The sequence below is a fragment of the Paecilomyces variotii genome (genome assembly GCF_004022145.1).
Source record: "Paecilomyces variotii strain CBS 101075 chromosome Unknown C8Q69scaffold_1, whole genome shotgun sequence".
NCBI classification, from domain to species: Eukaryota; Fungi; Ascomycota; class Eurotiomycetes; order Eurotiales; family Thermoascaceae; genus Paecilomyces; species Paecilomyces variotii.
This window is the reverse complement of record NW_021167140.1, coordinates 665,849-682,007: the sequence shown is the minus strand read 5'-3', so window position 1 is coordinate 682,007 and position 16,159 is coordinate 665,849. Positions and strand designations below refer to the sequence as shown.

The 16,159-nt window shown below is 47.7% G+C and overlaps 7 protein-coding genes across 7 annotated transcripts; 4 read left to right on the top strand and 3 right to left on the bottom strand.

Moving 5' to 3' along the window:
• Positions 1 to 3,237: 3,237 nt before the first annotated feature.
• C8Q69DRAFT_395270 (acetyl-coenzyme A transporter 1-domain-containing protein) lies at positions 3,238 to 5,023 on the top strand (the record flags this gene model as incomplete). Its single annotated transcript, XM_028627685.1, has 2 exons — positions 3,238 to 4,631; positions 4,684 to 5,023. The coding sequence occupies 2 exons, from the start codon at positions 3,238 to 3,240 to the stop codon at positions 5,021 to 5,023; spliced, it is 1,734 nt and encodes a 577-aa protein (XP_028488685.1).
• Positions 4,940 to 6,114, bottom strand: C8Q69DRAFT_8950 (hypothetical protein). Its single transcript, XM_028634144.1, has one exon. The coding sequence runs from the start codon at positions 5,647 to 5,649 to the stop codon at positions 5,245 to 5,247; it is 405 nt and encodes a 134-aa protein (XP_028488684.1). The 5' UTR covers positions 5,650 to 6,114; the 3' UTR covers positions 4,940 to 5,244.
• A 21-nt stretch (positions 6,115 to 6,135) lies between these two features.
• On the bottom strand, positions 6,136 to 8,485 carry C8Q69DRAFT_449583 (dimethylaniline monooxygenase (N-oxide forming)). The gene is made up of 6 exons (XM_028629377.1): positions 8,336 to 8,485; positions 8,001 to 8,254; positions 7,850 to 7,937; positions 7,634 to 7,792; positions 7,280 to 7,580; positions 6,136 to 7,222 (listed from the first exon to the last, which is right to left on the bottom strand). Exons 2-6 carry the CDS (start codon positions 8,050 to 8,052, stop codon positions 6,350 to 6,352), a joined length of 1,473 nt encoding a protein of 490 aa, XP_028488683.1. The 5' UTR covers positions 8,053 to 8,254; positions 8,336 to 8,485; the 3' UTR covers positions 6,136 to 6,349.
• A 372-nt stretch (positions 8,486 to 8,857) lies between these two features.
• On the top strand, positions 8,858 to 10,443 carry C8Q69DRAFT_9069 (gibberellin 2-oxidase). Its single transcript, XM_028634157.1, has one exon. It carries the CDS (start codon positions 9,008 to 9,010, stop codon positions 10,169 to 10,171), a length of 1,164 nt encoding a protein of 387 aa, XP_028488682.1. The 5' UTR covers positions 8,858 to 9,007; the 3' UTR covers positions 10,172 to 10,443.
• Positions 10,444 to 10,562: 119 nt separating this feature from the next.
• Positions 10,563 to 11,733, top strand: C8Q69DRAFT_8903 (Cenp-O kinetochore centromere component-domain-containing protein). The gene is made up of 2 exons (XM_028634139.1): positions 10,563 to 10,677; positions 10,730 to 11,733. Exons 1-2 carry the CDS (start codon positions 10,605 to 10,607, stop codon positions 11,566 to 11,568), a joined length of 912 nt encoding a protein of 303 aa, XP_028488681.1. The 5' UTR covers positions 10,563 to 10,604; the 3' UTR covers positions 11,569 to 11,733.
• A 165-nt stretch (positions 11,734 to 11,898) lies between these two features.
• Positions 11,899 to 12,789, bottom strand: C8Q69DRAFT_502579 (hypothetical protein; the record flags this gene model as incomplete). Its single annotated transcript, XM_028632406.1, has 1 exon — positions 11,899 to 12,789. The coding sequence occupies one exon, from the start codon at positions 12,787 to 12,789 to the stop codon at positions 11,899 to 11,901; it is 891 nt and encodes a 296-aa protein (XP_028488680.1).
• Positions 12,790 to 14,391: 1,602 nt separating this feature from the next.
• C8Q69DRAFT_410681 (nicotinate phosphoribosyltransferase) lies at positions 14,392 to 16,104 on the top strand. The gene is made up of 2 exons (XM_028628297.1): positions 14,392 to 15,271; positions 15,354 to 16,104. The coding sequence occupies exons 1-2, from the start codon at positions 14,401 to 14,403 to the stop codon at positions 15,944 to 15,946; spliced, it is 1,464 nt and encodes a 487-aa protein (XP_028488679.1). The 5' UTR covers positions 14,392 to 14,400; the 3' UTR covers positions 15,947 to 16,104.
• Positions 16,105 to 16,159: the final 55 nt, after the last annotated feature.

Sequence of the window (16,159 nt, the reverse complement as noted above, 5' to 3'; positions counted from 1 at the left end):
CTCATCAACCTCCCCAACTCGCCCAGGGAGTTGATCCAAAGCGTCAACTCTGTCCTTGTTGAACTCGATCTAGAAATGTTAGACAAAAATTACGGCGGCGCTCGAACAGGTCGCAGATGTCAGAGAGACCAGTGACTAAATGACGATGAATGGTAACACTGGCCGGTGGAATTCCTCTGAACCCTACTGCCCATGGCGCTGAGATTGTATGGTCGGGCAGAAGGAGAATAACCGGCCAGCTGAAGATTTGGGCAGGAAATACTATCCAACGCCATGATTCAATGCTAGTGTGTACTGGAATGGGAGCATATGCTTCTCTGAAGTCACATACATGCCATACCGTACGAGCACTTTATCCACTGCGAAAGCAACATTTAGTGACTTATTTTTTTTTTATTCTCATCCTACTCTGTCCTAGAACTGAGTGTTGTTTAACAGAAGCTGATACTCGTATCGGGAGCACATGTAGAATTGTTTCATTGAGACACTTGGTATCACTATATCACTAGCTATCTTGGAAATTCAGATTTTTGCAGGCTGGATCGTATACGCATTGGTAGATTGTTGTTGGTTTTCAGGAACTCAGGCCCAGGATAAGAAGAAAGGGGTCAGTTGATAATGAGGTAGTCAACCCTTACCCCGCGCTGTCTCGGATGGAAGCTCCGGCAGGTATAAAGAAGCGAGAACTTTGGAGTTTTGGCACAGATTAGTTTAGTTATATGCTGAACGCTTACGAGAGATCTGTTTCTGATATATTGTTCTCGGAGTTCTCCGCCTCGACAGCAAATAACTAGGTACTGAATTGGCACGGATACTGTACGATTGGGTGAGGTCCTCTGGTATTGATTGTTGATCGTCCCAACTCAACTCGTTGTAACATGGCTTCTTATCGGCCACATCCGCAATGGCTTATCCGGGAACTGATCTGCGTCCGCTAATCCAGAGAAAGTATGGTAATTCAATTCCTGTATCATCCGAATTACCCTTATCTGATCAATCGAAGACTAGAAGTAGAACACGCCCTTGAAAATCAGATTGAAACAGCGCCAACTCACAGTTAACGGAGGGAATCTCAGCTGCAGAGTAACTTCTAGATTACTTAGTGAAACTAGCCGGAGTCCGTTGGTCGAAGAAGCTTAGAAACAACGTGTGATGATTCCAGATGATGCCATTGGGTGATGAACTGTTTTGTCCTTTCCGCTAGACGATGTGAAACTACCCTGTAAGCAGCCAGATCAGGGGAACAAACGATGGACGATGAAACCATATCACGGAAACTAGAACTTAATATGGAAAAGCCTCCATCTTCGATGGATCTACCGACCTGCATCCGCAGAGAGCTATGATCTAGAAGCTTACTACGATGTTCTATCTCCGGCTGGTGCTCTTTGGGAGGTAACATCGCGTTGAATAGCATTAGCCATGAAGTTCTCGCAGGCCGGATTGAGGACCGGTTGTACGAGGTATCCTGGACGCATTTAAGGCCTGTTGCCCTCTCCCGAGTCTTGGTGGTTCGAATCAAGCCAGGAATATACCAGATCATTTCCACATAGCCTTTAATCAGGCCCGCCAGTCGCTAGATCGTTATCTCTTGTCAGACGGATAATAGCCAAAATGCAGCTCACTCAGGTACAGAGGCACCCCTGAGCCAATGCGGCACCCAATCTAGAAGTGTTCTCCATCTAATGCCATTTAGATCCTCTCCGTCGCTGCTTTCCTCATTCCTTCTGTTATCGCCTTCCCCGCGTCCCTCGAAAACCGCGACTCTTGCGTCGACACCTGCGGCAGCACCTGCTACTGGGCCAGCGATATCTCTGCCGCGCAGGACAAGGGTTATCAACTCTACCAGTCCGGCGAGACTCTCGGAGAGGACAAGTACCCGCACAAGTACAACGACTACGAGGGCTTCAGCTTCCCCGTGGACGGCCCCTACTATGAATTCCCCATTTTGAGCTCGTACGAGGTCTACAGTGGCGGTAGCCCTGGTGCTGACCGCGTGGTGTTCAACGGCAACAACCAGTTGGCAGGTCTGATTACCCACACGGGTGCCAGTGGTGATGATTTTGTGCAGTGCCAGTCGGATTAAGCTTGACGGTTTAGTGAACTGCCGAAGGAGAGGACTGGCAGATTCGATAGGAGAATCTAGCAATATGAGCGTTCGTCTTTGGTGGCAGTGTTGGCGTTACGTCCAAAGCATAACCTGGATAGGTTGATTCGTTGATTCTGAAACATTTGCATACACGTTATAAGTCCATAGAAAAATATCAGGAAACTATAAAAAAGAAGCATACCAGCGCCATAGTGTTAGGGAGATTGACGACGCATCATCACATCGGCGCCAACAGTTGATGTTAGATAACCTAGCTGATGTAGAACACTCCGAATCCTTTGTAATCAAGTCGCTGCGACGGCTATAAGGAATGGTCTTATGTATGCGATAAAGAATCTGACTGTTCTCAAGCGTGTTATATGATTGTTTTCGATCTGATCTGATCTGTCTGTCTGTCTGTCTCGCAGATGCTCTAGAACGCAGATTACTAAGCACGAAATGGCCACCTTGCCTGATCTGACGCGAGATCAACTGCGCACGCGCCGGATAGTTACGCGGAGATTCTGGAGAACTGCAAACTTCAGAACATTATCCAGCTGTTGACCAGGAGACCTCCATGAGGATATCTACGGCGTTCAGCAAGCTGACAAGTTTATAAATATCTTGTGGGTTCGTGTTTCGCCTCCTTAGTCAATCGTGGCTAGGTTGATGCTTACAGTATTTGTCTCCAGAGACCGTCCAGTAATTCCTCGCCGTTAAGCCTTAGCCCCCATTAACTATTCCAATTTCCAAGCCTTGGGGTCCCGTTATTCCCCGTTTGAGGCCAACTTGTGCAAAAAGGAAATCTACCATATGGATGCCTTCTATTCGCACTGAATAATATTCCCCCTCTACATCTTCTCGCAACCACCGTGGCTTCTGAACCCCTCCGTGCTCCCACTGCACAGCACGACAATCGTCACGGCACTCGCGAGGAATGTATTGATCAGGAAGCAGTGGAACTTGATACGCTAGGAAGCAAGGGCAGTGGTGGACAAGACCGCGACAGAGATAGCGCGGAAGGAGGAGACACCGAACTCATTGATCCTTCTCGTTTCTCAATCTCCGACGACGAGGACGATCTCGACAGCACCGACGACGTCGAAGAAGCGCTCCTCGACGAGTCTTCAGATCCCAATCGGATACAGATGAAGGCCAAGACGCGCAACCAAACCAAAACTCGCTCCTCACCGAGGCTGACGGTCGCGACGGGCCACAACGGCCAGGCGAACGGCAGCATGGACTCCCATATCGAGTTGCGGAGAAAGGGCTCCGTTGAACCACCTTCGTCCGAAACGCAGAGAGAGCGGTTGATGTCGAGACCCGATTTTAGTCTCGATGATGAACCGCCACGAACACCCCAGACGCCTGGTATGACGAATACCAGTCTTTTTTCACTTCCAGAGCAGGATAGGAGGAATTTCTTGCTATTATGTCTGCTCTACTTCTTGCAGGGTGTGCCAATGGGTCTGGCTTCGGGATCTGTGCCGTTCCTGCTGAAGCCGTATCTGTCCTACGGGCAGATCGGTGTCTTCTCATTAGCATCGTACCCGTATTCCCTCAAGCTCCTTTGGAGTCCGATCGTGGATGCGGTCTGGAGCCCGAAGTTCGGCAGGAGGAAGAGCTGGATTACACCCATTCAGACTGTCTCTGGACTGGCGATGATCTACCTAGGACGACATATTGAGGGTATGATGGCAGCTGCAGGAGCAAATGGCGGAGCTGGGGTCTGGAATTTCACATGGTGGTGGTTCTTTCTGGTCTTCCTCTGTGCGACTCAGGATATCGCTGTGGACGGCTGGGCGATTACCCTGCTCTCCCCACCGAACATTTCTTATGCCTCGACGGCCCAGACTGTTGGTCTTACAGCGGGCCATTTCCTGTCATATACCGTCTTCTTGGCCTTCAATTCGAAGGATTTTGCAAACAGATGGTTCCGGGCTGAACCGCAAGATACGGGCCTGCTGTCCCTTGGTTCTTATCTTACTTTCTGGGGATGGGCATACTTGATTGTGACAGTTGGTCTGGCCATCATGAAGAAGGAAGATAAGACCAAGGATCGCGACGGGATCGTCGAGGTCTACAAGAGCATGTGGAGTGTCCTCAAGCTCAAGAACATTCAGAGTATTATCATCATCCATCTGATTGCCAAAATTGGCTTCCAGGCGAATGATGCAGTGACTAGTCTGAAGTTGCTCGAGAAGGGTTTCGGCCAGGACAACATGGCACTAGTGGTCCTGATTGATTTCCCTTTCGAGATTGGTCTGGGATACTATGCTGGAAAATGGTCGACTGAGTACACTCCCATGAGACTCTGGTGCTGGGCATTTGTGGGGCGACTCATTGCCGCAGTTGTCGCGCAGTTGACTGTCTTGATCTACCCGGCTGGTCCTGATGTTCCATTCTGGTACCTGCTGACGGTTGTTGGCGAGCATGTCTTGTCCACTTTTATGAATACCGTCATGTTCGTGGCGATCTCTGCGTTCCACGCGCGCATCGCCGATCCTATCATTGGAGGAACCTATATGACACTATTAGCAACGTAAGTTACCAGACTGACACAATTTGAAGAGTCCTAAGCTAACTGTTTTTAGCGTCTCAAACCTTGGTGGCACATTCCCCAAGTTCTTCATTCTCAAGCTTGTTGACACGCTCACGAGCGCTACTTGTATTCCTCCGAGTACTGCGCCCTCACCGGACAAGTTGAAGGGTCCGCTTGTTACGACGCCCTTTTCCTGCGTTCTTGAAGCAGACAAGCACCGCTGTCTTGACGGAGGTGGTTCGTGTCATGTTGCTCGGGATGGATATTATATCACCAACATTCTATGTGTGATTATTGGTGCCGTGACTTTCTGGTCATTCATCAAACCTGCAGCCCTCAAGCTGCAGAGCCTTCCTCTCAGAGCCTGGCGATTGTTTCCTTCTCGAGAGTAAACGTCCGAGGCCGATGCCTTTGATTGGCAAGTTTAGAATTCATGCAAGTGTATTATTTGAAAGCTGGTAGCCTAATCCACATGTATCACTATTTTGAAGCTGCACTACCCGCTTTCGATGTTCTTTTGCGGTCCTGGCTTCCCTCAATTCTCTCTTATTAACTGAGAGCCCCTGAGAAAGCTCTCATGTGTGACCTGCTAGTCCTGACACTGGCTTCCAATTCATGCAGTAGACGCCACTGAATCTTCCTTCTTAACCACACCTTCCTCCAACAGCAAATCCACCACCTCCTTAGTCCACTCCGTACACCTTCTCAGCGGCTTCATCTCATCAATCTGCGTCCCATTCAACCGTAACTGCGCCCCCGGAACTTCCACTCTGCGACAAACATCCTCGAGCCTCCCGACTTCATTTTTATCCACTTCACCGATGAACTGCTTCTCAACGAATTCTGGCATGGTCTCTGGCTTGGGATGCGGTTTTGATATGTACTCCATGCCTGTCAGAACGTTTCCCTCGACATTGAAGAATTGACCTGAGCCGCTGGGCGGGGATGTTTCGACGAAGAGGCCGATATGGTTGCGTGGTGCGCCGAGAGTCGTAACTGTGTAGACCTTGAGAGACATGATGGATTTTCGTTGCTTGTCGTTTATTCAGGTGAGGAGTGAGTAATGAAAATATAGTTTCGGAGGATAGTGGTTAGAATTTGGTTGGCTGGCTCGTTGGTCGAGTGTATGTAGCTGAGTGAGATATGGCGGTTGTCTCGTACCTACTTAGAGGGGCGGGCGTGGTGTGTGCTACCTTCACATATGCTACACAATGCAAGTGTTGTACTGTATCGACCAGGGGAGCTTTAACTGCTCAAATGAACCTCGTTGGCAATAATAGATATCGGTAGCCGATCTATTTCAGGCAGATACAATTCAAACTTCCTTTTGTTCCCTGATATTAAAGCAGCTCGAGCCTTGCAAATGCCAAGTATAAATGAGAGTAAGTGTGTTCCTGGCCTTCGCGTCTAATCGCCCAGACGCTTTCTGTTTCTTATTTTCTCATTTACATGCCTCTCTCCTGTGTCTACATACCAGCGAGCTTCGTGATTCTCCATTTGCTTCCGATAGTTTATATGTTTCCGGATACACCACATGTGACTAGGTACCCTAGATTGATCTTCTTTACGAAATAAATTTATGTTATGAAGATCATTCGGTCTCCGTTTGGATACTGGACTGCTTAATGAGTTGAAAAGTACATAATACTGGCACCAGATCAAAAATACAGTAAGCTCTTGGAAAGTTCCCAATGCTATGTGAGACTAACAGTTTCCTTTCAAATGAAATGCAAACTATCCTTATACGCAGCAGGGTGGACGACCGTCCATCGATCCTCCTCCTCCTTCTTATTGTTATCATGGCGAGGCTCCGGATACCTTTTGACGTGCTCGATAGCCCATCTTGTTTGCTCATTCAAGATCGGCGGGTACCTGCCTTCACCACTCAACAACGGCAGACCTGCCAGATGGAACAGCTCATTCAAATACGTAACCGTCTCGCCGTTATCCCATGGGATATCGTGAAACTTCCTCCTTTCTCGACTGACGAGATTCCAGCGCTCTTCTTCCCACCTCGCTTGCTGTTCTCTTGACGGAAGCGCGACGGCATTTCGTCCGGAAAAGACCCGTGCCAGAGCGATAGCTTGATATTCAAAGGATCGGAAAGTTAGCGTTCTTGGGATTCCGACGATCCCTAGCGTCGGGAAGTTCCTCATGAAGATATGGAGATAGTTCCCAATAAGACGATCCTGGCGGTAATCCCATATGGGGCCACCATTGGCGTGGGAGTTCCAGAAAGGAAAAGAAGCTCTGTAGCCGGTACTGTAGATGACTGTATCTATATCTGATAGAACTGTGTCATCGTCAAAGATAATATCGCCGTTCGGAAGATATTCCTTTACGACAGGTTTCCATTCGATTCCAGGCGGTGGCTTGTCGCCATCCCATCGAGAAGGAGATCTTCTGGACTGATAGACTGGATGTTTCGCTGTTTTCACAAGAGCAGTAGTAACGTCATGTCCTGATGCGGCATTTCCAACCACGAGGACTCTTTTATCCCTGAAGTTGAGAGCGGATCGATATGATTTGGAGTGGATGACCCGGCCGGGGAAATTTTGTATATATTCCTCCAAGCCGTCCACTTTGGGCACCTTGTGGAGAACAACGTTAGCATACTGAATGTATGTTAGGTGAGATCGAGTACTGACATATGGCACAGAGTAGTGTCCATTGGCAAATATGACAGCATCAAACTCTTCTTTCCACCACACGTCAACCTGAGCAACAGGATCATATCGTCTTAGAGTGAGCGACCATTTGTCAGCTCCAGTTGAAGTACTGGTAAATTTGGTCACATCTTCAACGGTAGTACTTAGTACCAATAGTGAATCAGTGTGGTGCTTAGAAAAGTAGCTCTCTATGTATTGTTTAACCACCCAATGAGGAATGAATGGCCCATATGCAAATCGAACGTCTGAAAATGACATTGCAATTGAAGGGACATTAGTCCTGGAAAGCTGTATTAGCATGGATATTTGAATTGATTCCAGTATATCACTCACGTGAGTTCTTCATGAATCGGTGTTTTCTCATATCGCTCTTGGGAAGATGGAGGTGTCGTTGTAGGTAGGTCTCTTGGTATCTCTAAAGGAGGATCAATTTCTGTAGGCAGGGCTCCTGGCCGAGGCCTCAGAAGAGGAGTCGGGTCTGGATCATGGATCCTAGGATTCCATCAGATCAGTTGGGGATGTCTAATGGGGGAGTATGTTACACCGTACCATGTGCCTCCGGCTGTTTCGCGTCTCTCGAAAACACGAATCGTATCAAAGTAATTTTCTGCTGCGAATGCAGCAGCAGCCGCAGCACCTATTGGGGAAAGTTAAATCTATCCATTCCATGTGGATCAATGGGTGATAAAGTGTTTGTTACCTGCCGCCCCAGCGCCGATAATAGCCACAGATTTGATCCTTGGGTATGCCATACTGTACTAGCGATCTATCGGTAAAACAGATCTTAGGCTCGATAAATGGTCCACAGAACTATCGATATTCGGAATCTAAGCGCTCGATAACGAAATGCGATCGGATGGTGCGCTGTACTTCGCAATCCGGCATGATATGGCGTGATGCCGTCAACAGGAATATAGATCTGACAGGGATTCCGACGAGTTCGAGTCTAGATATCTATACCCCGCATTTGATGGAGATATGAGAAGAATAATATTGCAGACTATTATTCTGTAGATGGATTGCGGCAAAACTTACATTAAATAGGTCCTCTTGATCTTACTCGTATACCTCTTTCTGTGGCTCGACGAGTGAGATTGTGATTCATGTAGCGTTCTATAAGTGCGGGGTAGCAAACAAAATGAGTCCGTTGCTTTAATTGGATTCCATGGATTAAGATATGCATCAGTCGCTGGCAGTATACCGCTATGCATTCTCGTCCCAACAGAGAAACAGACGTCGGGAAACTATTTCCATGTCATAGGCTCTCTCACTCTCCCTGTGATTATGCACTATGCATCGATGATAACGGCCCAGGTGATCAATCAGCTATCTAATATCTCGATTCTTGGCTGACCCTCATGTTTCAAACATCTGGCGCGGAGAGAGCCCAGATCCCTTGCTTGTCCAATCATTGTTATCATCCAGATTGCATCACAGTCGTTACGATGGTGTCATTTGGTTATAAATATCCCCCCTATGAGGATACAGCAGCGGAAAGACTCCGAAAGTATGAACAGGGGATATGAAGACTCGTGAAGAGATATCAGCTCATCGCTTAAACCTCGGGTTACATACCTGGTCAAGGTTAATACGAGGTACTCCCTATATAAAGGTCTCTTGATACCAAGAGAGCTGTTTAGGATATATTGGGAATAAACTCCAGCACATCTACTCGTATAGAACTCAAGCTCTATCCGCGAACACAATATGTCAGCTACTCTCACTGAAACGGCGCAACTGCCCACTCTAAGTGGTGCTGATTCTGTCAAAAACCCCGAGCAGTATGATTTCAGCCACCTGAAGCCTTATGTCCATCCCCCAGAAACAAAGGAGGACCTGCCATGGGCGGAACTAGTTACCCTTGATCTCAAGGAGTTCGATCGCCTTGGTGGCAAGGAGAGACTAGCCAAGCAGCTGGAGCACGCTGTGCATCATGTCGGGTTCTTCTACGTCAAGAACTTTGGTCTCCCACAGGAACAAGTCGATCGCCAATTCACACTGGCGCGCAACTTTTTCGCACTGCCTGTTGAGGAGAAGCTGAAATATCAAGTCGACTATGCCAATGCGGATTATAATGGCTATCGGCGCGCTGGTCTGAGAAACGTGGGAAAGGTCAAAGACAACACCGAAATGTACAACTTCGCCAAGTTCACAAAGGACTTTGAGGGGAAGTACAATCATCCCGACCTGATTAAAGCCCACCTGCCGGAGATAGAGATATTCGCAAAGGCCCTGCACTCGAATGTCATTCTGCCTCTGCTGCGACTATTCGCTATCGTGCTACAGCTTCCAGATGAGGAATACCTCGTTAAGCAACATACATACGAGAAGAGAAGCGAGGATCATTTCCGTTATATGATCTATAACAAACGTACTCCGGAGGAGCATGAGGCTAGCGGATACGGACAGTCCGGCGGCCACACCGATTTGGGCTCCCTGACGCTTCTATTCCGCCAACCCGTTGCTGGATTGCAGATCCTGGGAGAAGATGGGAAATGGACATACGTGTCAGCGCAGCCCGGAACTATTACGGTTAATCTGGCTGACACACTTTCGCATTTGACTGGTGGCTATCTGAAGAGCTCCATTCATCGTGTGGTGGCTCCTCCCAAGGACCAATGGCAATATGATCGGACAGGTTTGCTATATTTCGCGCGACCTCACAGTGATACCGTCCTGTATCCCATCAATGACTCGCCAGTCCTTCAGAAAGCGGGTGTGAAGCCACGTTTCGATAAGCCAGTTACTATGGCTGAGTGGGTTAAGGCGAAGCAGACTGTTCAGTTGAATCCCGACATCTATGAAAAGAAGAAGAGAGAGGACGGTTCTGTCGAGCTGATTGGTGGTTACAATGATCGCAGATATGAATGAAGTAAAGCAAGATAGCAAATCCTGGCCAAATTGAGAACTGATAACACAGAAAAAGGTCCAGCTAGACAGAATGCAAGAAATGAAGCAGCAGTCTTTGTTGTTACCATTGTTATGTTGGGGTTCTCTCCTGAGGCTACTTAATTATTTGAAGAGCCGAACTTGGTGATTCTCAGATCAAGAGATTTTGGGCCTCATATCCAATATATTTATTCGCCTTTTACTACCTTAAAAGAACTCTGTAGATACCTAAGCTATGAACTATCAAAGTTGAGATCCGGATGCGTTTGACGCCTTGATTTTAGGGTGTCATTGAAGTCACGTGCGGTACCTATGGCCCGTGTTCCTATCTTATCGACCATAACAAATGGGGCGCGTCTGTCGCCGGCGCAAACTGTCGAAAGAGTAGTGTTTCTTTTACTGTTTACCCGCAATTATGGCCTCGAGTCCGCAAAGCGACGCCTCTACAGCGACAGAGGATGCTGAAATAATCGCTATTCGAGAAGAAAGTGAGTTGTTGTAATCCACATTGCGCGACCGCATCCTGACAATGAGTTTAAGTAAGGTCTATGCAGAAGAGACGAAGATTGCTCTCAAACAGTCTCCTTGCCTCTGAATTCGTTCAGAAACATATCCAGAACCACATATCTCCGGCAGACAACCATGAGATCTCCCCGTTGGTGCTAGGCGCAGGAAAACACAGCCAGTCTAACCATCACCGGATCGCGTTCTCAGCCACGACCTTTCCCTTCACCGATCCATCGCCATACGCGGACTCTCGAAATCTGCTGGGGATTAGGATTGATATCTGCAGGCGCGATGGACGATTTTCCAAACCGTACTATGTCCTGCTGAAACGGGATAAGGGTGATGGGAAACGGCTCCGCGTACACCGTCATACAATCCCTGCATTTATTTCGATGGAGAAGCTGGAGCAGAGATATTTACCCGTGGTCCCCAGAGGAGCGGATGGTGAAGTTGACGAGATACGAGCTTCAAAGACGAGGAAACAGAACCTTTCTGCGTTTGTTCGCGACTTAAGGCAGGAACTTGTCGCGTGGCACTTACGCTCGGATGCTATCGACTGGTTGCGAGAACGACTCAAATTGCCGCGTTCTGACCCTTCCCAACCAGTGTCATTCGATGAAGGCGTGCCTACCAACAAACTTGGTATAATCTCGTTGTCTCCCACCTCACTCGAAGCGAGATACGTACGTCTAGAATGGGAAGATGGACGTGTCGGGCGATTCAAGATTTCAAATAACGGCGAAGTGGCTCGTGTTGTCATTATTGGGGATCATGGTAGAGACAAGAGGACCGAGGATGCGATGACCGGCGGCAATAGAAGAATTGAGAGCTTACTCGAAAGACTATCGCAGCCCGAACTATCCACAAGATGACAGACATCGCTAAACTACTTTCCTCACTACGACTATACAAATGAACGAGGCAAGGATCAGGCGACCTTTGACAAGAATTATTGATTGTATTATGGATTTATTGAGCTTCTCGGGTACATACCGCCCTGCCCGTAAATGGCACCCAAATCGACCTCTCAGATTGCTTCTGGAGGCGCATTACACCGAGAAAGGCAATATCTCTTGCTCTTGCTCATTTTCTGTCTAACAATATGCGATCGCGCGGGGTCAACTCGGAATTGATCCGGACCTTGCATCGAAGTGTATGCTCCATTGGTTGCCAGCCTCGGTCTATCGACAGGCGCAAGATAATCATCGTTCTTGCTTGCTCTTCATCAACCTTGCAATCTTCATGCGAAGGCTATCGAGTCTGTCGGAAAACTCAGAGGACGATGTGGAAGCATTGTTATTGTTCGAAGTGACCATGCTTGGCTTAGGACCTGATTTAATAGCGCGGATTGTTTCCTCAAGATCTTGTCGCTTTTTCAGGACGATGTCGTTTGCATTGGTCGCATAGCCTTGCTCAGCAAATTGACCGCCTGACAACCTCAGAGTCGAGGCTTCACAATTGGCAATTCCTCCCACGAACAATCTGGTGAGGTAACGCTGGGACTCTTCAGATACGCCTGCCCCATCCTCATTGAGCTCTTGCTTGTGTATGATTAGGGAATCAAGCCCGGCGCGAGTTTCGTTGTCAAACCGATTTGCTTCCTCGGCGATTATAGTTCTGAGGTCATAGACAGCCTGTTCCAGGGAGTTTGGCGAGATGGTCACGCCATACTTTGCACGGAAGTACTCGATGCAAAACTCTATACTGAACCCTTCGTTCCCCAGAGCGAGGGCTTTCTTCAGCAGTCCGACTGGGACCTCACCAGAATCATAGTGAATGCCTGAAATATCGGACTGTTCGTCGGTGCCCTCTGCTTTAAGGTTTCTATAGTCATCTATCACCTTCTCATCAAACCGGAAATCGTATATCTCAGAAAGATGGCGCGCAATGTCGGAGTTGCTGTAATCATCACCGAGAGTGCACAGCGTCAACTTATTCGCGATGCCGGCACTAATGATAATTGCGCTGTCATCATCTCCGACGCGGACATTGCGTTTCCATTCCATGGATGGTAGTATCCCTTTCAAGGAATCCAGGAGAGACAAAGACCCCCCGAGAACATCACAAAGCCTATCCTGGATGTTGTCGGACATTGTGGAACAAAATGGAGGCAAACCTTTTCGTGGACTTGATTTCTTAGATTTAGTGCAGAGAAGGTGGATAATTTATACCCTCGAATTCATGCGTGAGCAATCGAACTGGTCGTCTCCTACCGATAGATACGTGAATGGCTGTAGGAACATTCCCCAAAAGGCTTCACTGCCATCGTCAATGGAAATATCTTTGTTAAATAATGAGTATGCCGAATATGTGAATCTCCTTTGTTAGCATCCAGCCTCGAAAGTGAAATCATTGAGTATCTCGAATCTTTCAAACTAGAAATGCCTTTGCCTAGCTATTCTTCCCTCTTATTCGTCAGAGAATGTCACTCTGTCAGCAGACAAAGAAGTGAAATATTGATGAGTGAAAGAATTGTATGAACGCTCCACATTCGCAGCAACCACGCCAGAATGTTTAATGGGAATTGACCATATAACAAAGCGCGTAGATCAGAAATTCGGATAGGATCACTTCCTCTAAGTCATTATCATGGCTGGGAATACTTTGACCAAAATTCCAGGAACACACGCGATACCCTAGCTACTAACTGTAAGGATCCGTGGTAACATGCTCGCCTCCCAAGGTTTCTATGTAATTTGTCATTCAACGAATTGTTGTTATTAACATATCGCCTATCTGGAAAACAATAAAGTTCAGTCTATCTGCAGAAAGCCATTGTTTCTGCCATAGATAGGAAAGCGATGCGCAACCTCGATGGGACGTTGCGTGATTTGATCTCCAGATTATTCAACCTCTACATCTTCCCAAACAGTTTTCCTGACTCGGGATTTGATAAGTAGCTTAGTTTCAAACTAGGACCTATTACAGAGAGGGGAACTGTTCTGCACAGCCGAGTCCTTACAGTACGAACCTTCCTGAGTTAAGCATTCACGAAAACGCTGCAGAATGGCGTGATTCAAGTCCGATAATCATCTAGCTGCACATCTGACTCGGTAACCAGCTTAGTGGAAACAATGATTGACAGCAATTACTTCCAATTTCCCGACACTGGGGAACTACCATGGCAACGCTACCACGTAGTTGGCTCTCCATCCCCATCTTGCCGCCCAGGATCGGGGTCTATGAAGATTGAATCCGTGGTATCTACTCTCATTTTTGCGCATCTTATACTATAGACCACATGCTCTAAGGTTTGTAGAGTAGCTTCTCTTCAAACTCTATCTGTCCTTATAGCCTCCATCACAGTACTATCTAACGATTTCTATCCCTATATAGACATATATACGTTTATCTGGATTATGCATAATCAAGATCAGATTGTTGTCCATCATAGAAATCGATAATCTCCGTGAGAGGGACGAAGGAACGATGTTTTCCTCTCGTAGACTACGCATGAAACGCGTCAATAGGCCCATCAGCAAAAGAAGATCTGATGCACTCTTCGTATTACGACATTCTATCCACCACCGATCGCTCGGAACTTTATAGTCACGCCATGAGTTATGGTGTTGACGTTTGGTTTAACATGCGACAGCAAGATGAACTATTTGAAGAAGCACCTTTTCCCAGTAGATTGCCCCTATTCACAAGAGACTGACTGGTTCTGCTCATTCTTTTCCAAGTACATTGTCTAGATAGGAAAGATGTCTCCCAGACTACTCTCCAACTTCGATAATATCATCCTGAATACGGACACCTACAAACATTCGCACTGGAATCTCTATCCTCCGAACACAACGCATGTCTCCAGTTACATAGAGTCGCGCGGAGGCGAATATCCGGCCCATCTATTCGTTGGTCTACAAGCCTTTATCAAAAAGCACTTGCTCCGCCCGATCACGATTGATGATATCGACGAGGCAGAGATTGTCACGCGTCAGCATCAAATTCCATTCAACAGGGAAGGTTGGCTTGGGATCGTCAATGAGCACAACGGCTATCTCCCTGTGGAGATTGAAGCAGTTCCCGAGGGGACGGTCTTACCCATCAAGAACGTCCTCGTTCAGATCGTCAATACAGATCCGAAGTATCCCTGGGTGACGAGCTTCATTGAAACGGCTCTACTTCGATCTGTCTGGTACTCTACTTCTGTTGGAACGACGAGTTGGCTTGCAAAGCAGCTCATCCGCGAAGCACTGGAGAAGACCTCGGATCACCCGGAAATCCTTCGAGACGTCTTGCAAGACTATGGTGCTCGTGGAGTGAGTTCCCAAGAGTCTGCAGCTCTGGGGGGACTGGCGCATCTCGTCAACTTCCGACAGACGAACACCATCTCCGGATCTCTCGCGGCTACTCTCTATTACAACGCTCTCAACCCTGCTATTTCCCAACCTAACTCGGAACACTCGACGGTAACGGCATGGGGAAAGGACCACGAGGTTGACGCCCACGCGAACTTGATAAAACAGTACAAGGGTTGGCCATTCGTTGTGGCTGTATCTGACTCGTACGACTTGGAGAATGCCGTCAAGGAGATATTCGGCACCAAACTCAAGGATGAGGTCATCAACAGTGGTAAGCAACAAATAACGAGGCCTCGCGCCATAGTTACTAGTTAGATATTCTTGCAAATTACTGATCAACTTCGCGTGACCAGGCAGCGTTATCCTAGTGCGACCTGACTCCGGGGATCCACCAACAGTGATTTCCGAGACGATTGAGGGTCTTGTTGAGAAGTTCGGGTCGACGACCAACTCGAAAGGCTACAAAGTCCTTCCAGACTACATTCGAGCTGCACAGGGTGATGGCCTTACCATTCCCTCTCTGAAGCGAATTTACGCCGAGCTTGATCGTCGCGGCCTATCCGCCGACAATATTTACTTGGGCATGGGCGGCGGTCTGCTCCAGTACATCAACCGTGACACGCTTGCCTTCACTCAGAAGGCGAACGCAGTCCAAATAGACGGCGAATGGAGAGATATCTATAAGCAGCCAAAGTCTGATTCTGCGAAGACCTCGAAACGCGGCAGACAAGCACTGGTGATCCGCGATGGCGAATACACTACTGTCCGAAAGGAGGATCTCAAGGAAGGAGAGGAGAATCTACTCCGTCCAGTGTTCCGAAATGGCAAGCTGCTCGTCAACCAGAACTTCGAAGACATTATTGAGCGCAGCGAGCGTCCTGTGCCGCGCTGGTATTATGAGCCCGTGTGGCAGATAAAGGAGGGGGTGAATGGGTTCAAGAATTAATGACAGTCGTGATACTGCTAGTTTATTTTAGAACATTCTCTGACAGCATGTTATCCCGAACTTTGAATTCGCGAAGATACCAATGAATTCTGCTCAACCTATTGTATACGAACATTTCCGCTCTTCTCTCAAATCATTGCAATGGAATCTCTCTAGCGTTAGGTTAGGTTCAAAACTATTCTATTTCTGATCCATGTATTGGATCTGTTGTGA